This window comes from Podarcis erhardii (assembly GCF_964252035.2).
Source record: "Podarcis erhardii genome assembly, chromosome: 1".
Lineage (NCBI taxonomy): Eukaryota > Metazoa > Chordata > Lepidosauria > Squamata > Lacertidae > Podarcis > Podarcis erhardii.
Window position 1 is genome coordinate 127,866,934 of NC_138497.1, and position 25,971 is coordinate 127,892,904.

At 41.4% G+C, this 25,971-nt stretch overlaps 1 protein-coding gene across 2 annotated transcripts in view; it reads right to left on the bottom strand.

Annotated features, from left to right (window-relative positions):
• Positions 1 to 25,971, bottom strand: part of SATB2 (SATB homeobox 2) — a 127,773-nt gene that overhangs the window by 28,936 nt on the left and 72,866 nt on the right. Inside the window, exons 8-9 of one of the 2 annotated variants that reach the window (XM_081874706.1) lie at positions 19,790 to 20,002; positions 14,622 to 14,777 (exon numbers count right to left, since the gene is read on the bottom strand). In XM_081874706.1, coding sequence (XP_081730832.1) covers positions 14,622 to 14,777; positions 19,790 to 20,002 — 369 coding nt within the window. The remainder of the gene's footprint in view (positions 1 to 14,621; positions 14,778 to 19,789; positions 20,003 to 25,971) is intronic. The other variant, XM_081874707.1, reaches the window with a different exon arrangement.

Consider the following 25,971-nt stretch of genomic DNA (forward strand, 5'->3'; position numbering starts at 1 on the left):
AGGTGCTATTAAAGAGACCTCATATGATATCACATCGTTGTTTGTCTAACTCTCCACTGTGTCTTCTGCCTTTACCAAAAAAAAAAAAAAAAAAGGAAAAGGAAAGGGGGGGAGGCAAGATTTGATTATCTCCGCTGCATCAGCCAAGACAGCAACACCAGCTGTTCTCATTGTGCAGCCTCTTCCTCACGGCCTACATGTTAATAACCTGATCATTCCATTTTCTCCTTCAACTGCCGGCTGCAGCACAGCGAAGAGACAAAAACCCAGGCCCATCTGCAGCAGCTGTAGGCACTGAACTGTGAAGCCACTGGGGATTTATAAACTAATCTGTAACACAACACTGCCTTGTTTTTACAAGTGAGAGGCCACATTTGTGCAGACCCGATCTTTTCTTGCAATAAGCTGCCGGGGGGGGGGGTATGAAAAGGAGATATCTAATTATTTGCTTGGAATAAATATCTGCATTTGGTATTTTAGTTGGTATGTTGCTAACCATAGAATCAGGTGATGGCTGATTTTCCACCAATATTCTCTTGCTCACACCCCCAAATCCTGTGTACCTCTTTAATAACAATTTAAAACAAACAAACAAGAACAAAATTCTCGGCTCTAAAGTGTTTTCTCAGGGGTTCCGCAGTACGAAGAAAATAATTTTTGAAATGTAAAATAAACCATCTGTGGTGGGGGGAGAAGCTGCTATTTCTCCATCCATTTTACTGATCAGAGTAAGTCTCCAACTGCACACTTCCAAATGTTTAAAGCAGGTATGGTTAAAACTTCCCAAGGGAAACTGTAAGAGAGACTTACAACCTTAAAGAAACTTTTTAAAGGGTGAGTAAAATCCCACACCTGTTCAAAGTCAACGTTCTGAGTGATCTAAACCCAAAGACCTACTGATCTGTCAGAGCAGGCAGTTATATTAAGAGAAGGCTCCATTTGAAAAGAGACCCGTGACAACTTACTGCTACCATTTTTGCTTGTGATCTTGGAATGTCTCACACAACAGTCAGCTGCATTTGATTGATAAGCACTGCTATAATCTGCACTCATTACAGTCACTTAGCCTGACACAATAGGCGTCATTATGGTCTATGTGCTCTCTGCCATTAGTCTTTAGGAAGCATAGTGCTCAATTTGCCAAGCAACTTGCAAGGTCTTGACCGTGGAGCTATTAAGGAGAAAACTAGACTGCAGTGTGACCATGTGTGCAGATATGAGCAAACCAAATTAATTTCTGGCAAGGGAAGCTACCAGGCAAAGATCCCATCCTTAGGACACCTGAGAACGTCTCAATTCCCCAGTGGACGTAAGCTAATGGCATGTTTAGCAGAGCTCAGTTCTGAAGGTGAATCACATTCCTGTTATTTAGGGAAATATTAATCCAGTTTCCCCAGAAACTCTTTGCTTGGCTGATCAGATTAAGGGATCTAGCCTCCTATGGCACACACACCACAGCAGGTCCCAAGAAATCTGTGATACTTCACAGCCTCAGACATATTGCACCATGTATACCCAGCTGCTACAATAATTAGCTTATAAATGTATCAGCTGGTTCTGCGATTTTTATAAATAATAACTAACCTACAGAGCAGAAAGATTTTCATGAGTCTAATATTAGCAAGAAATTGCTAAGCCTTCCTAACTCCGTAATGTCATTGTGCTAAATGCCCTCTTCATGCTTGCAATTTTATACTACTGGGCCTCCCTCTGATGCCATTTATAAATATTTATTTGGCATCAACACTGGCAATTCATTTGTGTCAGTTTCTTTCACAACAGCTATTACTTGTTTTCTCTCTGTTTCACAGCCTACTTGTACACTTATCTACAACAAATCTTTTAGTCACTGTTGTCCTCGCCCTCCATCTATTTACCCAAACTGTCTTTCACTCATCCATCCAGGACTATATATTCAGCTCCACTGAACAACAGATTTTAGCTTTCAACATGGCTAATATTTGAGAGAACCCTATGCTACCACAAGTCCCATCTCATCAACATACACAATGCCCAAACAAACAGAAACCACCAGGTAAGAAAGTGTGTGCACTCTGTGCTGCTGTTGTTGTTTTCTATTTAAATAATCTTAGCGTGCCATCCAAGAAAGTTTTGCAGTACCAAGCAAAAAAAAAAGTGTAAATGTCAAATAAAACAGTGACAGATGACAGTATTCTCTATTGAATAGCACCGTTGCTTCGTGCATGTTCGATGAGAACTCATGAATTATTAATAAATAAATCTCCCTTTTCTTTTCTTTTTCTTTTTGTTTAAACCCTCAAGTTGTGGGGGGGGGGGTTTATTCAGGGAGGTGATAGCAGAGGGAGTCCATGTGTGTTTTTATTGAGCATTCCAAGAGAATTGCTTCCATGCAAGGAAATGCTGATACAGTACAGAATTTCTCTGGAATGGAAGCATTCGTGTTGATTTCAGGCTTTCGGCTAATGTTCCTGGTGACATTGTTTTAGGAAAGACAGGTTGTGATTCGAGGGCCAGATCCCCGCTTGGTGAAATAAAGACATGTGGACACAGTGTATAAGGTTAATGGGCAAGAAAAGGCCACAACTTTATTGATTACAGCATGTGAGAAGGTACTGGCTTAGGCATTGGACCACGGAAGATTTGACTCCACCCACTCAGAGAGGGGTGAGTCTGAAGAGGGGTTAACCACCAGTCGGGGGAGCCTGTTGATGCTAATACAACTATAAGCTCTCCCCTGATGTCACCGAGGGTCGTGCCATGGCCCCCCGCCCCACAGGGCATCGGACAGGATCCACGACCGCCGGATTCCTTTAACGGAATACCCAAAATCGAAGGGGTAGGCGACGGCCACACCTTGCCCTTCCACACACCAACAACACATTCCAATGCCTAACTGCCAAATACCAAGAAAGTTGTGACAATTGGTACGAAGTAGGCGGAAAAAAACCAAAAGACCAGTGCCAATTTGCCAGTTGGAAAAAATTCCTACCAGGCCCCCTGGGCAACCTGGGCGAGAAACCATAGGTCCATAGCAAGGTCAAGAGAAAAGCTAAGCCCTAAAGGGAGTGGTGGGTGGGTGACTTGATGCGAAAAAGTGAGCGCAATGGGCAGAATGGCTGGCGCGGCTGCATTTGAGCAGCAAACCACGCCCCCACCAAGCCCCCCAGTTGGGTGCTCAACCGGGGGCGTGGCCCACCAGCCTTGTGAATGGGACAGGAGGCGGAACGCCCCCTGTGTGACGTGGGAATCGCCTCCCGCTCACAACACCTCCCCTCCGGAAGGAGAGGCCTTACTGTATATAGAATTAGGCTGTTATTAGACATCCCACTCGTAAACATACTTGATCCCTTAGCGGCCCAGTTCCGTCACTCAGCATCTCTCCTATGCAAATAAGTCCAGTAACAAACGTCAAGATTGCTGTAAAAAGTGTGCTCTATTGCCATGTGTCTGTCATGTGGGGGCTAATAAACTGAGCTGTATCCTGATAAGACAGAAGTGCTGCAGATTGATGGTTCCTGTGTCCAGGAATTAGGCGCACAACCCGTGCTGGGAGAGGCTGCCTCTCCGTGAAGGAACAGGTTTGTAGTCTGGGTATACTCCTGGATTCCAACTAGTTACTGGAGTCTCAAGCGGCTTCTGTAGCTAGCAGTTCTTAGTCCCAGCTTAGGCTGGTTCGCCAGCTATAAATGTTCCTAGGTTGGGATAGCCTTCCAGTATCCAAACAGGCTTTTTGCTCCCTTTGGCTTACAACTTCTTGAAACAACATCCCTGAAACGGCTTCCTGTCCAAGGACCTACTATGACCTCCAAAACAAACGCAAAGCACATTTTTCTTCTGAACACCCACCACGTATAAACCTAAGCTTCTTTTGGAAGCATTGTCACCTGAGTAAAGGACGGTCACCTGATTAAAGAAATCTTACAGGCCAGGCCTGTGCAGAAGACCCACTATATTCAATGGGATTTATTGACTGGTGAAAACTCATATGAATCATTCATCCATCAAATCTATAGAGGAGGGAGAAAGGTTGTTTTCTGCTGCTCCAGAGAAGCGGACACGGAGCAATGGTTCCAAACTACAAGAAAGAAGATTCCACCTAAACATTAGGAAGAACTTCCTGACAGTAAGAGCTGTTCGACAGTGGAATTTGCTGCCAAGGAGTGTGGTGGAGTCTCCTTCTTTGGAGGTCTTTAAGCAGAGGCTTGACAACCATATGTCAGGAGTGCTCTGATGGTGTTTCCTGCTTGGCAGGGGGTTGGACTCGATGGCCCTTGTGGTCTCTTCCAACTCTATGATTCTATGATTCTATGAAATCTGTATAAAATTTGCCCACAAGTAAAAACAAGTTTTGAACAGGAGAAAACAATTTTTTAGATGCTTCACATGTAGCACATTAGAATAGGCACTCCTGTATATGAGAAAATGGAGGATTTGAGTGTACGCCTAACCCCTAATTCCTCTACCACCAGACGCATTCCCTGGCCTAATGGAAAGGAGCTGAAGCAGCTGCCTGTCCTCCTAGTGGTTCTCCTATAAGAAGTGTCAAGCCTTGAAATGGGGAGTTTGGGGCAAGGTTGGGGCAGGATCTGCAGGTTACTAGCCCCACAGACACCTCCCCCCCAAAACCCAAGTGGCTCAAACCTGAGACCTCTCTGCTATGTCATACTGGATCTGGTGTAGTGAAAAGGGAAGGGAAAATCTGATCGCTTCCACCCTGGCCAGTGCAAATTGGCACCCTTTCAGGCGCAGCAGTGGATCCCCTGCTCTCTGACCCCCTTTAGGATTGCCCTATTTCTTTTCTAAGATAGTGCCTAGAACTCACAATTTTGATATTTGATATTTATTTTTTAAAAATAGTCTTGAAAGAAAATCAAATAGGCTGCCTGATTTTTTTTAAATAGGCTTACCCTTTTCTAATCAAATAATTTATTGAATTATTTAATTAGATGATTGACAGGATAATTTACTACATACTGAAGCTACATACTGGATTTTAAAATCATCCTAATTCAGGCTGGGTTTTAGTGGGTAGAATCAAATTACAGAACATCTGAAGAAGAAGAAGAGTTTGGATTTGATATCCCGCTTTATCACTACCCGAAGAAGTCTCAAAGCGGCTAACATTCTCCTTTCCCTTCCTCCCCCACAACAAACACTCTGTCAGGTGAGTGGGGCTGAGAGACTGCAAAGAAGTATGACTGGCCCAAGGTCACCCAGCAGCTGAATGTGGAGGAGCAGAGATGCAAACCCGGTTCACTAGATTACGAGACTACCGCTCTTAACCACTACACTTCACTGGCTCTCATCTGATGCCGGAGCGAAAGCAGGGGCAGTTGTAATCAGTGTCTGGGTGGGAGACCATTGAGAAACCCACTGAAGGTTCTCTGAGCCTTCCTAAGAAAGAGTGGGATGCAAGCATAATCAACCATCATGACAGGTTGGGTGTAGGTTCTAGCATGTCATATGTAATCTGTTTTAATGTTTACAATATATATATGTTTTTGATTACAAACAATGACATCGTGTAACAGGGTTACTAATGTAAACACAATAAAACAGTGGATAGCAAAACCTGACTCCATGATCTCATTCAAATATTCTAAGGAAAGGAAAAGACAATTGCCCCAAATAAAGAGCTGTGACTCTTGTACAGTGGTACCTCGGGATGCAATCGGGATCCGTTTTGGAGCCCCGTTCGCATCCTGAACAGAACGTAAGACGCGTCTGCGCGTCTGCGTGTGCGCGGTTGCGTTTCACCGCTTCCACGCATGATGTCATTTTGACCATCTGCACATGCACGAGTGGCGAAACCCGGAAGTAACGCACTCCGTTACTTCTGGGTCGCCACGGAGTGCAACCCGAAAACACTTATCCTGAAGCGTATTTATCCCAAGGTATCCCAAGGTACAGTAAAGAAAGGCTGTAGTGATGGTAGCAAGGAATTCAGTTTGTAATTATGTTTTGCATGCAATCCTGCAGATTTGTATAAAGAATGCTACCAAGTCTCTTAAACTGTATTAAATAATGTGGATGCATTAGCATTAGCAATTTGGAAGTATCATATAGATGTCCTACTTTAAAACTTCTCTAACTCCAATCAAATGTATTTCCCAGGGCGAAAAGCAAAAGAATCTGCAGGGTAACTAAACTTTTGGCTGCTCAATAAACAAAAGCATTTCAGGCATGATGTACAAGGAACCCCCTAGAGGAAAAGGGAGGTAGATGAAGAAAGAAATGAAGCTCATTCCCATACTTATCATTGATCCTGTTTAGCCAGCTGACCTTTTTACTTCTGTCATATTTAGGTCAGCAGTAGCGGTCAACCAAAAAAAGCTATCAAAACGGTTGTTAAAAGGATTCATACATACAGAAACTCCACAAAATATTCCATGTGAACAGAATAGGATCAGGTACACTTGCCTTGTAGGTTTATTCATTATGTATTAGGGCATATCCAGACATTCATTTTCTGTATCCTGGAAATGCCATTGTTATCCAGGCAAACCCACACAGCTCTCATCAACTCTCGATAGTTCACAGTCCCAATATTAGCTTATGGGGATTTCCTGCTTTCTGAATTAAGCACATGGTGCAAAAGCACAATAAGAACAGGTTTCCTTTTGCTTCTTCTTGTGTGGGTACTTCTTTGTGAGAAGTACCATATTTTTTTCCCTTAAGCTTGTTTGGTTGTGAGGATACACTGCTATGCCCTGAAGCATCAGCCAAGGAAAGTAAATTTTTGTGGGTGGGTGTAGATGAAACTCAATGCGTTGCTTTCAGCTAAAGTGCAGTGAGCTAGAAGGGTCTTCAACAACACAAAACGGGTTGCCAAAATGCTGGTGAGGTGAGGGCATTGCTCCAAATGCTGCTGAGGACTACAAATCATGCCTGCTGTGATCCAGTATCCAGGGCTTGGAAAGGTAGTACAGTGGGCATTAACACAGACCTCCCCACCCGTCTTTCTGCTGAACTAAGGAAAGAGGAGCGATAAAAGGTATCTCTTCCTGCATTTGTGGAGGCATCAAAGAGAAAAAACACAAAACTTTGCCAGTGACACCAAAAAGACTGAGACAAAAAGGACGGGTGGTTCAAGGACACTGTTCAGCACATGCATCCTAAAAGTGCTCTGCTAGGTTGACAGCTTTTTCGCACCAAATTTTGACCAAGTGGAACAGACAGCAGAGGAGGTGCTTGAAAGACAGGTGTAAAACCTGCATTGATCAAGATGCTCATATGAATCACAAATGCCTCTAGATAAAATATATATTTCACATATTAATGTAAGTAGCACAAGAGAGATACAGAAATGATTTGAACTTTGTATGTTCAAACACATTGAGGCTAGAATTATTGGCAGAAGAAAGCTAGATTTTATTACAGTAACTGCTGTGTTATTAGAAAGCTGAAGGGCATTGATTTTAAGACCACTGACAATGTTCTATCCATGTATTAATGTTCATAATGGAAGCAGGGAATAAGCTGCCCAGGGTAATTTATATTGAAATTATACTTACCACCGCTCAAGCACTGACATCTGCATGGAAGAAAGTGTCTTAACCCTAACCATGTCTACTCAAAAATAACTCCTAATAAATTTAATGGAGCTTACTTCCAGAGAACAACCAAACACCAACACATGACACTAGCGTCAGAAGGCCTGCACCGGCTTCTTGTCTGCTACCAAGCCAGGTTGAAGGTTCTTATACTAGTGTACAGTGCCCTGAATCACTTGGGCCCAGGATACCTTAACAACCAATTTACCCTGTACACCCCAAATCAATCAGTGAGATTGTCAGGGGAGCAATAATAGTGGTTCCCTATGGGCCAGAATCACAACTCATGTCAACAAGGGTTGGCAACCTAAGGCCCATGAGCCACAAGCGGCCCACAGGGATCGTTTAAGTGGCCCCCGAGCCGCCCCCGAACTGAGCCACCTGCTTGGCGAGGCCCCCGTGTGCTGCACTAAACCAGCATGGCATGGGGACTCGCTTCCGTGGTGCCGAAAATCGCGTCTGCGCAGATGCCAGAAATGGCAGGCGCACGTGCGCACGATCTGGCCCACAGAGGGATCTTCACTGGAATGAACTGCCCCAGGCAAGGTAAACCTTGCCAACCCCTGCTATAGAACTCCCTCTCACAAAAAGTTAGGCAACATTCCTACTGAGTTTCAAAGGCCTGGTCAGGAGGCTTTTGCCCCCTGAAAGCTTTTCAGATGGTTCTACATTTAAAAATAAAAATGAAATTTTACATTATTGAGATGTTATTTTTAGAGATTTAATTAATGTTTTAAATTTTGCATATTGTATATTTTATTGTTACAAGGCACTTTGAGACCTATATGGTGAAAAACGGTATAATTTTAAAAAGAAATAAGTGGAGTTAGGATTGTAACCTAAGTCAATTAACTGGCCTTGAGCAGCAGCTTGGTTCATTTCATATTCTTATTTTTTTAAGGAATTGAATGTATCTGCACTGACATTTTGCAGGGATACCAGCAAATACGTGAGTAGGCAAATGAAGAGATTTTAGTGAAAATGATTCAAAAAAATCTCTACTCAAAGATATGTAAAAGGATATTTCCTCACCCACATCTTCAGTGCAGAAAATGTCAGCATCTGTGACAAAAAAGGCAATGTGTGATGTATGTTTTTAAAGAGACTAAAATCATGCTATTAACCACATAAAGATTACTTTCTAATTGTACCCATGCAAAGGTCTTTAAAACAAATGTTCAGTAGTGATTAACTCTCTTCATGTGATTGGGACTCTACAGCAGTAGAAAATGAGCCAGGTTTCTGAACTTGTTCTTTTCTTGATTAAAATAATCTTGATTAAAATAAAGCTCATTATTATTTAAAATAACCCAGTGAAGAAACCTGAATGGCTAGAAAACTGGCTATACTGGCAAGTTCTGCCATGAAGCTTAATGAAACCTTGACAAGCTGGCTTTGCTCTTTTATTCCTATTACCTTTGAACTGCAACATTCTCTACTGTAATGTTTGTGGGAGTTTAATCACCAGTTTTGCCAAACTATTCCTTGAATTCTTTACTTTATCTTCTTGTTCTAGTTGAGGATGTAGATGACAGCCATAGCCACATGATATGAATCAACATAAGAGACTGACCGTTTTAAGTTTTCATCACACTGTGATTTAGTGGATAGACTCTTTGACGGCAAGAGCAGTAGCTGACATTGAGAAGGAACTGCACACTTGATGAGACTATCAACAAAACGGTGAAATCTGCTATGATTAAATGGGCACAAGATGTGGGTCACAACATTATGCTGGCTGACTGGGAACAGTTATGGACCACTGGTATGAAGTTCACAGCATGTAATGCCTTAAGAGAGAATATTATGAAAATGATATACAGGTGGTACATGACACCGGTCAAGCTTGCAAAAATATATCATTTGCCTGATAATAAATGCTGGAAATGCAAAGAGATTGAAGGTACATTCTTTCACCTTTGGTGGACGTGCCCAAGGATTAAGGCTTTCTGGGAGATGATTTATAACGAAATGAAAAAGGTATTTAAATATACCTTCCTGAAGAAACCAGAGGCCTTTCTTCTGGGCATGGTCGGCCAATTGGTGCCAAAGAAGGACAGAATTTTTTTTATGTATGCAACAACAGCAGCAAGAATACTCATCACAAAGTACTGGAAGACACAAGATCTACCCACCAGGGAGGAATGGCAGATGAAGGTGATGGAGTACATGGAACTGGTGGAAATGACTGGCAGAATCCGAGACCAGGGAGAAGAGTCGGTAGAAGAAGATTGGAAGAAATTTAAAGATTATTTACAGAAACACTGTAAAATTAAGGAATGTTAGAAGGATGCTGGAATGAAGTTTTGTGGTTTAGCAGTAATGTTATAGAATTAAGTAAAATCGGATTATGAATAGGTGAGAATGTAATGTTACAACGTATTAAGATGAATTATTAAGATAAAAGTAAAGATGGAAAGGATTTGCTGAAATTGCTAATTGAATTAGAATACAAAAAAGGGAGGTGTGAGGAGGTCAGGGAAACAAGTAAATGAAAGACAAGACATGGAAAGATTGAAATGTTTTTAATTGTTTTTTATTTTTCTGTATTTTTTATTTTTTGTTTTTTGTTTTTTGTTTTTCTTTCTCATTTCTGTAACTTTTTTGAAACTTTAATAAATATTATTTTTTTAAAAAATCAACAAGTGAATGAGTAGGGTTGCCATACATCTGGAATTTCCCAGACATAGCTGGTATTTGGCCCTCTTAAAAAGCTTCCAGGCAAAAATCACTGAAATGTTCAGGAAAATCCAGATGCATGGCAGTCCATGTCGGAAGTGTAGATTTTGGCAAATTTCATTAAAAATAGCTCAAAAACTCTCTTTTTCCTATCCTTTCTTTTTTGAGATTTTGCAAAAAAAAAAAAAAGCTCAACACCTGTTGTGTCCAGATTTTTGAAATACAGTGGTACCTCGGGTTAGTACTTAATTCGTTCCAGAGGTCCGTACTTAACCTGAAACTGTTCTTAACCTGAAGCACCACTTTAGCTAATGGGGCCTCCTGCTGCTGCCGGGCCGCTGGAACACGATTTCTGTTCTCATCCTGAAGCAAAGTTCTTAACCTGAAGCACTATTTCTGGGTTAGCGGAGTCTGTAACCTGAAGCGTATGTAACCCGAGGTACCACTGTATGGCAAGTTATGAGAATCCTCTGAAGCTATAGCACAATTTTTGAAAGTCAGCTGTAGCTCCCCCTCCCTGCTTTATCCTCCTCAGATCTTCTGTACATGAAATATGCATACAGTGCAGCTAAAATCCATCCAAGTCCTGAATTAGAAAGGAACAAACCATTTGCATGACCCAGGCACATATGGAACACTGTGTGCCAATGGAGATTGACAATAGAAACAAGGCACAGGAGACCATTGGCTGGGTTAAATTAAGCCACAAATTTATTGTTTTCATATGTAAGCCAGTGGCAAAAGGCACTGGATAAGCATCCACCTTCAACCAAACCACCTGCAGGTTGAACCCGAGATGGGTGGACCCTGACATGAAGGTTGCCCCTGGACATGGGTCAAATGTGACTTTCCTGCCAGTGCCTCCTCACGGAAGGGATGCTATGGCCCCCTGTTTGGGCTCCCAGACAGCTCTGCCACTTTAACAGGGTACCCTGGTTCTAAAGGATACTACCCACTACCCAAGTTGTGGTGTTTGCTATGAGGCAGGCAAAAACCTGTAGACGGGTCAATCTGTCTGCAGGTAAAACTCCCCCTTGGCCCCAAATACAGCAACTGAGTAATCCATAGCAATGCCCATACACAGTTCAGCTTGCTCACCATCAGGCTGAAGCACACATGCAAATATAAAAGGGGCAGGAGGGCAGATGATCCAGTGACAATCAGATCCATGCAGGACAAGAGGCTGGGCACCAGGCACCGCACCCCTTCAAAGGAAGGTGACAGTCCCAGTACCTGCCCAAGTTTTACCTCCTGATTGGCCGGGAGAGTGCCTGGCTTCCTGCCGGAAATGCGTGGCCAGAAGGGAAGGCTATGCATCCACCTCCGGCCACGCGCTTGGACCCCTCCTCCCCTTGCATCAGCCCCCAATGTGCTCTGCACCAGGCAACAAATGGTGGCCACACGCAATCTGGTGGCAGACCTTTGTTGTTATCCTGTTATAACCCAGAGAGAAAGCAGAACGTGCATTTCAGTCCTATCTCATGGCCTCCCATTTGCACATGCCCCTGCATGTCTGGCAAAAATAAGAAAGAGTTGAATACATGTAGAGCTGATCACCAGTGCTTTCATGGAACCCTGTGTGGTGCTGTGAAGCCCAAACCATCAGCTTATTAACTAGGTTTCAAAGTACCATACATCCTACACCAGTTTAATTTCAAAACATGTGGGAAGGAACAAGTCATGTGATATAATGTGACAGACAGATGGGCATCCATGCCTACAGATGGTGGGAAAGATAGATACCTAGGTAAGGTAAAGGTAAAGGGCCCCTGGAAGGTAAAGGACCCCTGGAAAGTTAAGTCCAGTCAAAAGCATCTATGGGGTACAGCGCTCATCTCACTTCAGGCCGAGGGAGCTGACGTTTGTCCACAGACAGCTTTCCGGGTCATGTGGCCAGCATGACTAAACTGCTTCTGCCGCAACGGGACACTGTGCCAGAGCACACAGAAACGCCATTTACCTTCCTGCTGCAGTGGTACCTATTTATCTGCTCAGACTGGTATGCTTTCAAACTGCTAGGTTGGCAGGAGCTGGGACAAAGCAACGGCAGCTCACCCCATCACATAGATTTGAACCACCAACCTTCTGATCAGCAAGCCCAAGAAGCTCAGTGGTTTAGACCACAGCGCCTAGCCTGCATGCCGGAACCAGTTCCCCACTGCTGCTCTATGTGATTCTTTTTCTTTTATGTGCTTATCTTGGGATAAGTACCAGAACAAATACTGACTTTAGCTCTGAAAAAAAATCAAAATGTGATGCAGTGGAGAACACTTGCTTTGGTACTTATCTTCTATGGAATATGGAAGGAACAGGACATGTGTAGCCCTCAAAATCAGATGGTCTGGAATGAGTGCTTACATGCACTCTGTAGAAGCACCATATGGAGCTATTGTTTTGAAACTGCTTTGCTCAAGAACTGGTTTGGTGAAAAAATTGGGTAGAGTGACTAGCCATATAGTTAGTGTGTTACCATGACAGTTGCTACTAGTAACTGGTCCTATTGGTGCCCTTAGGGCATCCAGCTGCTCATGTTTGAAAATAGGATACTGGACGTGATAAACCACATTCTGATCCGCCAGGACTGTTCTTATGTACTTATGAGTTCTGGCTGTCAGTAGGAATTTATTTAGAGGCTTACTAGGTACTTTTAGACATGCTTCTGCGTTAAGTTGGATCTTATCAATTTTCCAGAGATTAGTATTTCTCTCACCCATATATGGTTGTTACAAACTTTATACTAACAGATGGATGCTGATGATGACCCTATAAGAAAGTGGAAGTGCCACTGGTTCTCAAACTCTGTCTTAGCCTCCCCAGAACTCAAGTTGTACAATAAAGGCACCATGGCAACCAGCTATGGTTTGAAAATGTTCATGAAAATGTACACATGATATGCAAATTATACTAAATAGCAACTTCAAGCTCATAGTATATTATTTTGATGTGGTTACCAGCGCTGACCAAATTTCCTATACCTACTGTAAACAGAAAGTCCAAGTGCCTTCAGGATAACAGTTAATATTAAGGCATCACAGAGTAATCAGTGCTACCTACTAGACCTGTGAAACAAAAGGAGCACATGCTCAAAAATGCTTATGCATGAAGTATTATTGGGCACAGCCACAGCAAATGTCACTTTCACACATTTTAAACCCTTCCTGCTTTTTTTTTTCTATCTGGAGTTTCTATATGCTCACAGCAAAAACGTTTAATGCATTCTAGCTCTAGAGAGTAGATGGTGGCCGGCTCCTTTGGAATTTCTACATTCGAATTGGCACAGACGGAAGCTGGTGAGCCACCCAAATTATTTTGGGTGGCTCACAGTGTTTCTATTTCAAGACTCTTCTGTGTAAAATGACAGGAAGCTTTCAGGCATTTTGGAGCCAAACCTCAGAAAGAGCCTGGTAATTCAGTTTGTCCTAAAAGGGTCCTGATTAAGGACTGGCCACACTGCACACACAAATATTTGGTATTTGTATGCAGGCAAGGACGAAGGGCACGTTTGCAAAATCAATTGTGTGCAGTTTTTATATTTACTGCACTTTTACCACATATGTCATTTATTACACAGTGGAAAACCGTTAAATGCACAGTAGTTGTGCCAAGTGGCATTATGCTTTTAACAGCTTTATTCGTTTAACAGCTCCAGTCTCATTATATTTTGCCATGTGGTACATGAGATTTTTATTCATTTAACAGTGTAAGAGGGCTCCATGGCATTTTCCTTTTATGTATTTCATATTGTGCCTGGGCTCTTGCCTTTTCTGTGAGCATTAGCCCACAGGCTGCACTGAAAACAAGTGGTGCAACAGGAGACATGATGATTTAGAAGAGGAGGAAGAAAATGAGCATGAGAAAAATTTGGATCCTCCTCATATACAAATCCATGTAAAACATTAGAATAAATTCAATATTTCTGTGAATGATGGTAACAGAATTACTTTCAGCATTTTATAATGCTTCCATTTCATATTTTTTTAAACTACAATGAATACAGTGATCAATCAATCTGTGGTTTCCTGTTGGCTTCCCATAAGACAATTGTTTAAGGAATCAAACAACTGTTAAGGAATCAAATCTGTTAAATGTGTACAACACTATAATTTCAGGGGTTCTTGATTTACTGCACCAGGTGGAGGACAGGGAAGCAGTTTATGGTCCCGTTTCTTTTTTTTTTTACTTTTCAGTTAAAGGAAGATAATCTGATTTGTCTTTGCTAGCCATTCACTTTAAAGAGGCAGAAAGAAATTATTTAGGAGCAAAAAGACAAAGTGCAATGGATTCTCCAGGGATCATTGTTGTTGTTACTAATGCTGCAACCGATATACTTTAATGATGGGGGGAGGGATGGGTCCAATTTCAACCTTGAAGCTTTCTCTGCTCTTTCAAAAAGAACCCTCTACTCACCTGACTTTTATTGGCAGCCACTTTGGCAAACAGAGCCTGAGACACCTTGGCCCTTTTCATCTCCTGTTGGATCTCGTCATAAATGGCAGCTGTGATGTTGATGTTGGCTCCGTCCACCTTAATGGGGAGGTCTGTTGTCGGTGTCGAGGTTTTGGCCTACCGAGAGACCATGAAAATAATAATTAAAAAAGTGCTGCTTTCAGCCCAGCCATCTGTGCAGAAATTATCAAAGGATTTCAGTCAGCTGATGCCAAACTGCATTAGCTACAGAGGGACACTTCCTGTCCATTATTCTAATCAGGTTAATTGTGATTGGAAATAATTGCAGTGCATTCCTATAGGACGTTCACAGTCCTCTCTCCCTCTCCCTCCCTTCCCCCCTCTCTTCACACACAGAGCTCGCTCACTCTCAACACACATAGAAGCACATATACCAAAAAACTGAAAGGTTATATAGCAGAAGAATTAAATCCCAGGCAGTCACTTGATGGGGCTAGCCAGAAAATACAATATAACACATACATGAGTATTTGGACTTTTGCTTTTCCTCCCCATAAAACTGCATACCTTGGAGGAAGAGCCAATTCTTCCAGAAAAAATGAGTAAATGCATAGAGGTCTCTAAATAATAAATTATTACTCAATTTAATGCACTCCCTCAAGTCTCTCTCATCCTTTATTAAAGCTATATGTATGTCATTTGAGTATGTATGGTTTCCCATCATTATGCTGCCCAGATAGTCACCTAATTTCACCTAGGAAATCAGTGAGAATGAACAAAAATTCATAACACCAGGCTTCACCGTATGTGTGGTGTGCTGCCCTTGGTCTCCTAAACTCATATTGCAGTTCTGCATATTCCAGTGCACTCCTTTTAATTGAATGACTTCCAATCAACTTCTGGGACAAATGAAGGACAATAAACAGAGAATATTGGCACTTCCACTTATTAAGCCATCAGAGAACAAGAAGTTAGGAATGGAGGGGGAAAGGTCATTACCCCAAAACCAGAAACCAGATGAAAACCTGTTCAGACTGGCTGCTAGTTTCAGCAGAACAAGTCAGATACATCACTGAAACTGCCAAGTAACCTAGATAGTGGAATCTTGGGTTGCAAACGTGATCCGTGCGGGAGGCGTGTTCGCAACCCACAGCGCTGCGTCTGCCACGCACGTGACGCGATTTGGTCTTCTGCGCATGTGCATAAACCGTTCTGGTACTTCCGGGTTCAATGCGTCCGTAACCCGAAAACACGCAACCCGCAGCGTTCGCAACCCGAGGTATGACTGTATTGCACAGGCTATTCTATCTAACAGCAGTTATCTGCACACAGCAGCAATCTAGGACACCAATCTAGCAAGCTTTTTATGGAACTGAAACATTAAATTAAGCTAACGTGTATATAGAAAAAGACTGTAATGTCATTTCTCCCATGCTGGCACCTTAAAACAGCCTGATTTAGGGAGGTACTGAATATAAATAGTATGTTTAACCCAGAGATGTTCCCCTCAGCCCACATGCAGAACACAGCCAGATTTTATCCAGCCCTCTGGGTCTTCTTCCACCTATCAGCTGCTCAGCAGTGAGCAGCTGAGAGGGGGAAATGTTCTGACTTTTTGTGAAGTATGCAACTGCAGTTCCTTCCTCTGCAAGATCAAAGCAGAGGGGAAAGGTCTCAACAGAGGCAGACCTATATTGCCTAGAAAAATGCAAGATGTGTTCCTTCAGTTTGAAGTTGCATGCAATTTTGGAAGTATAATTGTAATTCCACCATCGGCAGTAAAGTGGGTGGGTATAAGGATCAAATCTTTGTTGTGACACCAAGATTATAGAATGAACTCCTGAAAGAGGCCTGCCTGGTTTCCGGTCTCTGCTCAGTTTTCAAAAGACAATACAAATATGTTTTATTTATTTCTCTTTCTGACAGAGACTGCGACCCAGTTTCCACATGCCCTGAATGAGTTCCCAGAGTGAATACTGCAGCTACCCAGGGCTATGCCATGGTTTGGTTTGGGATTACCGTATTTTTTGCTCTATAAGACTCACTTTTTCCCTCCTAAAAAGTAAGGGGAAATGTGTGTGCGTCTTATGGAACGAATGCAGGCTGCGCAGCTATCCCAGAAGCCAGAACAGCAAGAGGGATTGCTGCTTTCACTGCGCAGCGATCCCTCTTGCTGTTCTGGCTTCTGAGATTCAGAATATTTTTTTCTTGTTTTCCTCCTCCAAAAACTAGGTGCGTCTTGTGGTCTGGTGCGTCTTATAGAGCGAAAAATATGGTACATTACATGAGCTGTAAACCTAGTCTTCTTCTTCATTTGTTGCATGTGGTTTGTCTGGGGGACAGATTCAGCTGCAACACGATAGCAAACATGGCTCAGTGCTGGGTAGGATAGCAGCAGCAGGACTGGGCAGAGAGCACAGTGGCCACAATCTTCACTCTGAGAGAATCTGCACATTAGTTTGTGTGTGCTAAGCCATGGTTTAGCTTAGTGTTTGAAAAAATTCTGGCACAGTATGCAAACAAGAGTTTGGTGGGGCTGCTACTTAACTTTTTTATTTCATTTGTTTCTATATGAGTTTTTGATTTGTATTTTTATAATTGTTAATTTTTAAATGCTGTTTTCAGGAAGTTTTGTTGCCATTTCTTCAAACAGAAAAATGACAGAACTAAATAAATGTGTAGAATATAGACTAAATAAATTTACCACATGTGTAGAATATAGACTAAATAAATTTACCACAGAATAAAGAAAGCAGCATTTAAACCTTTTCATGTTCAATACCCCTGGACTCTTTTACTGGATTAGTTTGGCACAGGCCACGTAATATTAAGGACACATCTCAAAATAATAGTTTATCAATGTAAAGCTACAAACTAAGGAAAACAACTAAAACAACAGGGAATACAATGGGGGTATTTACTGTATTTCTTGATACATTCTCAGATTACCCACCACACTGCAAAATCATATCACAGATTGGTATCTATGGAAACAACATTTTGTATATAGGATTAACTTTGGCACAGAACAAATTTGTCATTAATTTGTAATACATTTTCTCTTGTCTACCCATTTTGGCTGATTTTGAAGGCAGTCTCCTAGCATCAATATGTCCCTTCTAAGTGACAAGTCTTGGGTAGAAATCACATGTGCATTTTATAGCACTTTATAACTTAGGAATTTCCCCCTGTTTCAGTTAAGGTATACTACTAGTGCTGACAAATTATGTTTTTCCTGGGTGAGCTATCTTCTATATACAGTACACTCCTCCAGATAATGCAGAAGAAGGAGCTCCTTCACTTGGCTACCTTGGATGCAATCGACTCTTTATTTGCACATGAATATTCTCAGATATTAAGATTAACTTCTGAGACCCTTCAAGGGTGCCCCCTTTTTCAGAGGTAAGGCGAAAGAACTAATACAGGTGTGGCACCTTCTCTGTGGCATGCTCTGCCAAGGAGGGCAGCCTGGGAACTAATCCTAGAGCTTTCCAGCAACAAGCAAATGTTTTTTGTTTATTGCCACAGGCCTTTCACAATTACAATGACACACACAACTGATTGTTTTAAAAAAGAATCACTCTGCTTTTTTAGCAATTATACTAGTTTGCATACACACACACACACACACACACACACACATATATATATATATAATTTAAGTTTTCAATTACAATCCAATAATAGCCTCATTATAACTATACGAATTGAAGGGTCTCAGAAGTTAGGCTTCCGGTTCCGCTCTGCCTTAATGGAGGCAGCACCCACAACAGCGGGAGATCGTTGGCAAAGGAAAAACAATGATGATTGAGGGTAATTATCCTTGCAAATTCCCTCAGGGACAGGGGTGAATGGGCTTCACACACAGTTTGTCTCGGTACCTGTCTCTCACTCCGGCATGGATTGCGGGAGGCAGGGAGGCGCTGAGAACATATATATATTCTTTTAATTGTAAACCATCCTGAAAGTTGTGAAACTTGTTCTTGTTAGGTACTATGAGGATCTCAAGACATCAGTGAAATGAAGAGGGAGGCGATTTTTCTCTGGCAGAGGGACTGTTGGAAACAAAATGCTTCCCTCTTGCTGTGAAGCCAGCAGAGAGGTAGGTCACAATGTGGCATGGAGATTAGGCCAACAAGGCCACAGGAAAAGGGCTGCCTTCAACAAGCATATTGATGGAATCTATTTCCCTGATGCAGATAAAATTCACTGGAACCAGGGCCAGCACATGCCACTTGTGTCCTTCTCAGCCACCCTCTGCTTTGGGGAGCAGTGCACCAGGCTCTGGGGTACCTAGACTTGCGCACCACTTTTGGCTCTAGCATGCGGCCCCCAAAGTTAAGTGCCACCAGGGGTACAGAGTCCTTTAGGAACCCTGGACGCAGACCATTTAGGGTATTAAAGCATCTTCACTTTGAATTATGCCCAGAAAACAACTAAAGTCCAGTGAAAGCTCTCAAATGCTGTGGCAAATCACAGTAAACGATCTAGCTGTTGTGTTCTGGATGAGCTGTATTTTCTAAATGCATTTTGCTACCAGCTGGTTGCAGTCACCTCAACAAATCCTTCATTATAACTCAAAAAAGGGCCTCTGCTGACTGCTTAAATCCTGGCTTGTCTTTAGTTAGAAGAAGAACTGGATGACATTCCAATCAGTATGGCAATCATGGAGTAAAATCATAGACACAATGGAAAAGCTATGATGCTCACAGGCTACAATACGGTTCAGAGGATGCAGTGACTGCCTAGTTCTCTTCAAGCATACAGGGGAGATGTGTATGAGGAGCATTTTCTATCGCTGAAGAGACTGGAGTTACCCTCATTTCCATGGGCCTCCACATGCACATCAGTGTTGTGATGCTTTCAATCACAGTTGATGTGCACAACCTGCCCCACATTTGAATTCTTTCATGTAGTTCACTGAATTCTCATTCTTTATATTTGCAGCATTAAATACTAACTAGTTTCATCTACAAAGTATTGCCAGAAGATAACATGACCCTGTTAGCTCAACTCCAAACCCTAAAAAATCAAGCTTCCAAGAAGCACTCAAGTGGACTGAATACCAGATGGGAAAATCCTAACAGGTCATCTCAAATGATGCCTGCCCGTCTGTTTCTGGATAATGGGACAATTGTGAAAGCAATTATAATAGGGTTGCACCTTACCTGGGGGGTTCTGGAGGAACTTGGACTGCTGGCAGCTGAAGACACCATGCTCACATTGGGGTTCATACTCCTCTCTCTCTCATCCTGATATATACGATCTCGTTCTGTCTCAGGCAGGTTGAGGAAATTCTGCATTGCCCTCAGATTTACCAGGAGGGACTGGGAAGCTGTTCTAGGGTCTTCTTCTTTACGCAGAATCTCTGATAGCAATCCCTGGTTCAAAAAATTAAAAAAAGGCCAAGTCTTTTTAAAAATGTGTTTATTGTAACCAGCCAGGTTGCAATGCTGAGACCCTTCATAAGATGTTAAAGCACAGGGAATGTTTTGTAGAAACAAACCTTGTTTTCTTGGGACTGTGGTTTATTTAGGAGCATTTCTGTTCAGATTCTATCATATATTTAAGATCAACCTGAACAACGAGGTGCCAAAGAGGCAGGTGGGTCAGTGTAAAACTACCATTATAGCCAGGTGCCTCCTGAAACTATTTTAAGAACTATTAGTGCTCTCACTCTTACTGCTTCAGGCTGGAAACACTTGGCAGCCCTGTTCATCTTCAGGAATCTGCCAAGTTTGGTAAATTTAGTTCAGACATTTAAACAGCACAGGAGACTTATGAAGAAAAATGTTTGGCAGAGTTTGGATGTTACAGTTCATTCACTGCAAACCTGTCAATTCTTTCTAATGGGAGAAAATGCTGCAAATATGAGAAATTCTCAAGATACTTCATCTTAGAAATTAATAATTTGAAAATTGCTTGCTGCCTCATTTAGAAAGCCAAGATATGGCAATGTCCATATTCATCAAATACATCAAGCTTTTTTTTTTACATGAAAGAAGCCAGAGGTTCAGTTATTCGTATAGCATGTAGTTTGGCCCACAGAAAGCAAGTAAGGGCATAGGATATAAGATGTTCCTAAGCAATTGTCAGGGACCGGGCAGAGGAGGAATGGTAGAGACCCCCTCCCCATCCTGACCCTTCCAGGCAAGAGGAAGAAGAAGATAGTACAGTGGTACCTTGGGTTACAAACACCTCGAGTTACAAACACTTCGGGTTACAGAATCCGCTATCCTGGAAGTAGTACCTCGGGTTAAGAACTTTGCCCCAGAATGAGAACAGAAATCATGCGCCAGTGGCACGTCGGCAGCAGGAGGCCCCATTAACTAAAGTGGTACCTCAGGTTAAGAATGGTTTCAGGTTAAAAACGGACCTCCGGAACGAATTAGGTTCATAACCAGAGGTACCACTGTATAGATTTACAACAGGGGTTTGAGGGGGGTAGCATCTCAGAGGCAGATGAGAGGAAAAGCTGGGAAATCATGGGAGAGCCAGGACAACACCCAGCTGACACATTGTCATTAGAAAGCACCCCAGACCCTCCATCTCCCAGAACCTGACGAGCCCTAAAAGTAGGAGAGCAAAGAGCTCAAAGGCAGAGGGCACGTAGCAGCACCCGCAGAAGAGACAGTGAGAATGACGAATGAGGAAATGGGAGAGATGGGGGGTGGGGATTCACTCGGGACAACGCCATTATCCAAGAGGCTGGGTTCTATAGCCTCTCTCTGTAAAAATTGAAATAAAAAAGGACGGCAACCAGCCGGAAGCCACTGACAGCATCCTGACAATAATTGGGATATAAATATTACTGATTACTAAGTAATTTCAAATATTGCTTTGAAACTTGTGCTACCATACGCTTTATGTCTTTGCCTAGGAGAACAGATGATTGATTATGTTTACTACAAAATTATGAAGTTTCTTCCTAAAAAGTCACACTATACCTAGTTAATAACTACAGTAGCTTTGCAAATAGACAAGAGACACCCATTCACTGCTTTCCTAATGTTCTTCATCCTCCCTTCCATGGGCAATCTACTCCCATCCTCAACACCTTCCCCTCTGGCAATATTTTCAACAATGACTGCTTATGTATCCTTTTTTGTATTTTAAATCCAATAGGGAAAGAGAAAGTATAAGTGCAGCCTCTTCGTTACTATGCTTTTCTATGTTTCTCAAGCTAGGACAGCATCCTACAGAGTTATGGCACATGATACCACCACCCATCTTTTCTGGACTTACAGGGCTAAGTAGCCCACAGCATTTTGGAGGCAAGGACACAGGTATGAAGAGTAATATCCTAGTTAACAGTCCTGGTAATGAGTCAGAACAGAAATCCTTCAATTTTTATTACTCTCGGGAGGCAGAGCTATATAAGTGGTCACCTTATTCGTACTTAAGAAAATGGCAAATAATTTTTAACTTAATTATTTATTAGTATTGGTTTGCTTAGGGAGCAATCCAAACCTCCAAAATTTGCTGTATATGTGTGTGTGATAGGATGAACAGTGAGTCCCTCTCCATCGGCTATGCCAGTGGAGAGGAGCTGTTGATGGAGGAAGGCTCTGCGGCAGTAGAGGCTTGTCATACAATTCAATCAAGTGGGAGCTACTTCCAGAGCTAGCCAGCATAAGCACCTGAAATGGGGTGTTTGGAGGAAAGGTCAGGGCTGCTCAGAACTATAAATGACCTGCTGGATCCTATGATGGCCCACTTTCCCTAAAGGATCCAGTGGAATCAGAAGACCATGAAAGCAGTTCAGCATTGTCGAAGCATTTTCCCGTTTTTATTATTATTTTCAACTCTTTCCCAGGTTACATTTACAAGAGTAAGAAAGATGTGCAGAAGAACCCCAAGATGATTCAGACTAGGAAATAGTTGAATGTGACTATTTTTTCCATGCAAAATTAATGTCTTAAAAATGAAATCTATTTCATTGCAAGGTTGAAAATAGGTTGTACTGACAGACTATGCTGATAACCCATGGCAAATAGATAATGAAGTCAGTAAAACAAAATATCATGAGAGCACTTATCATTTATGTTCATATAGTTCTGAAATGGTATATACAAATACTAACCAACAATCGGGATTACAAAAAAACAGAATAAAGTGATGCTAAATAATCTGTTCAGCTTTTTCTCACCTGCAACAAATTAGGCTTTCAATATGCAAAGCATCTTCCTTCAAGAAAAACAAACGATCATGATTTCATTTAATTGTAATTTAATGAGGCATAATTTATTTTTAAAGTGATATACACCAGGTGTGTGGTAAGGGAACTGGCCCAGCCAGACAAACTGTAGTGATGCTATTTTTGAGAAATGCCTGAAGATAGCTGGAGATTGTTTTCATTTCTGCAAAGCATGTTTCTGCTACAGAGGACAAGCAGGAGGCGAAAACCCACAACATTTGTAATTTGCTATAAAATTCCATTGGCTAAATTAGCTCATATCAACAGAGCATTTTCTTGGGGGGGGGGAATTATACAGTAATAGCCATGCAACTCTAGAGGTCCAATTCTGCATGTAGTTATGCAAGTTTAAGATCATCAGACATAAAAAACTGGGCAAAGGATCACTGCCCAAAATTCTACTGTATAGACCTAAACCTGTAACCATACCTTGTTTCTCAAATATTTATCTAATCTCAGGGAGACAACTCATAAAATAGCCGGCTATCTGGACAGGAATTGCCTTCCAAGTTCAACATGACTGTTTTTTAAAAAAAGTGTTTTAAAAATGAGGGTGAGGGAATTATTTTTTTTAAGTGTGCTACATATAGGATTTGCAAATCTGGAATTCTACACTTTTACAATGAGTCTTCAAAATGCCAGGTATTTGGGGCTTTACATTTTACAATATGTAATGTATTCGCAACAAATGATTTAGTTGCTCCTGCTAACGAAACCTCAAAATAATCATCAATGGTTCAATTGTGAGAACATTCTCTGCAACAACCAAAAGTGATAATAAGTTTATATTATCACTTTCAGTTGTTACAAAGAATGTTCCCACAATCGAACCATTAATGGCATAAATTTACACATTACAGCAGAATTGTGGGAGCTGATTTTTCATGGGCTCATCCCACATCAATGTTGCAGCAGCTGCTCACAACCACATGGAGACCAACATTTTCAAGAAGGGAACGTGAAGAACTGAGGCAAATAGCTGTGACAGGAGATAACGATTTAAGTCTTACTGACAAATTAAAAATGAACAAATCATGAGATCCAACTGGTATCCCCTCAACAGTTCTTGAAGCACTTGGAACTTGAAATTGATGGCCTTTGGAATAAAAATATGCAACTTGTCCCTAAAATCAGTCTGTACCTGAAGACTGAAAAGCAGCCAATATACCATAAATTTTTAAAGGGATCAAGAAGGGAGACAGAAAACTGTCTGTTCCAGGGAAATTGGTGGAAAGTAACAACGATAAAATTGTCATGCATACAGAAGGATCAGGCTTGCTGAAAAAGAATCAACATGGCTTCTGCAAGAGTTAAGTCCTGTCTCACTAATTGCTTAGTGTTCTTTGAGAGTGTCATGTGGATTGATCTGGTAGACATTGTATACTGGACTTTTCAAAAAGCTTATGACACAGACCCTCACCCAAAACGCAGGAGCGAACTTAGAAGTCCCCTCATAGATTGGTAGCTGGTTAAAGAACAGTAAGAAGAGAGGAGGAATAAGCTGACAATTCTTGCAACTGGGTGATGTAATCAGTGGGGTTTCAAACGAATCTGATTTAGGACCAGTAATTTTCAAGTTGTTCATAAATTATCTAGAGTGGGGGGCAAGCAACAAGGTGGCCAAGTTTACTGATGACACCAAATAATTTAGGATGCTGGCCTTTGACCACTACTTTCATGGTGAAAGTGAACATGTGAAGAGCTAACTGCAGTCCCCCAGTACTGTCCCAGGGCTAATATCAAAATAGGGATTCAATTACATTCAAAAATAAGACACTCCTAGTCTTGTGAACAGGAAATGCAAAGATGATTTACTGAAAAATATCATCATTTAGAATCAAATAAAGAAACACCATTTGAAGTTTCAGTGGAGGTGGAGATTCAGCAAGATCATTTCTCTTATTTTCCATTTTGGATTTCTATGTTTTCAGGTCTGTTTGGATATGTGACAAACATGCTGGGTTTCAAGTTTTTCAATACATTCAACACAATTCAATACATTCAATACATTCAACACAATTAAGATGTTAGCATTTAGCTACAGAAAACTCTCGTGTCTAGCTCACTGACATTTTCACAACACCCATATTTAAAGGACTAGTCTCTGATCTTATATAATAAAAGAGATAATTCTGTAACTGCTATGGAGTTACTATTATGACCATTATGTCTCGCAACATGTCCTCATTTTCAATACTGGTATTACTTTAAACTTTAATTCATTATCACATATTGGTTTGAGTCTGAATCTTAAAACTAATTTAACTAATGCTTAACGTATATATATCTCAGGAGATCTCTCCTTAGCCTTGGAACGGCAGCATTCAGGCTGATTTGAATAAAATGTATACAGTGTGCAATGATGGGAATTCAATTTTTATTATTAAAAATGAAATGTTTTACTCCTCAAAGAAAATGCTGCTATTACATTAGCTTAATAAAGTCTCTTTTTATTACAGTATCTCTTTTTAGGAAGGGCAGTGTGTGCTTGTGGAGCTCAGGGGAATTGTGAGGAAAGAGCAAAATAAACCACATGCAACTGCTAAGTATTGTATTTAATAAAGTAGACCGTTTGAACGACGTCACAAAGAAAGCAACATATTTTGATATCCAAAATTCTTGCAACGCATTTGCTTCCAAGAACCAGAATACATTTATGAGCTGGGAGGAAAGCAGAAGGCCATGTTCAGAAGGCCTAACTGTCCAGGGGTCCTTTTAATTTAAGACTTAATTTAAGTCTTTTAATTCTAACAACTTAAAAGGCTGCTATCCTATCTCCAATTTCCTGAGAATAAGTCCTATTGAATTCATACACCCTTCCCACCCACCCCCTTGTGCCATAAAGCACTCAGCATGGAAAAAATTTCAGGCGATCAGAAAATTGCACAAAATTAGCTTCAGAAAATGGCTTTTGTAACTAATGTTAAGAGACATATGAACAATAACTATGGTGTACATTTTTATTTTTAAAAATACTAGAGGTGTAAAGCAGCTACAAACTGGGTTTATATCTGTCACTTTAGGAAGCAGTCCAATCTGTTCCGAGTCATTTTGTGGTCTGTTTGATTCAATTCATGTTTTGAGTCTGAAGCCGATTTGTTAAAAACAAAGCTCTGTTTCCTAACAATCACTGTTACAGGGAATAAAATATGG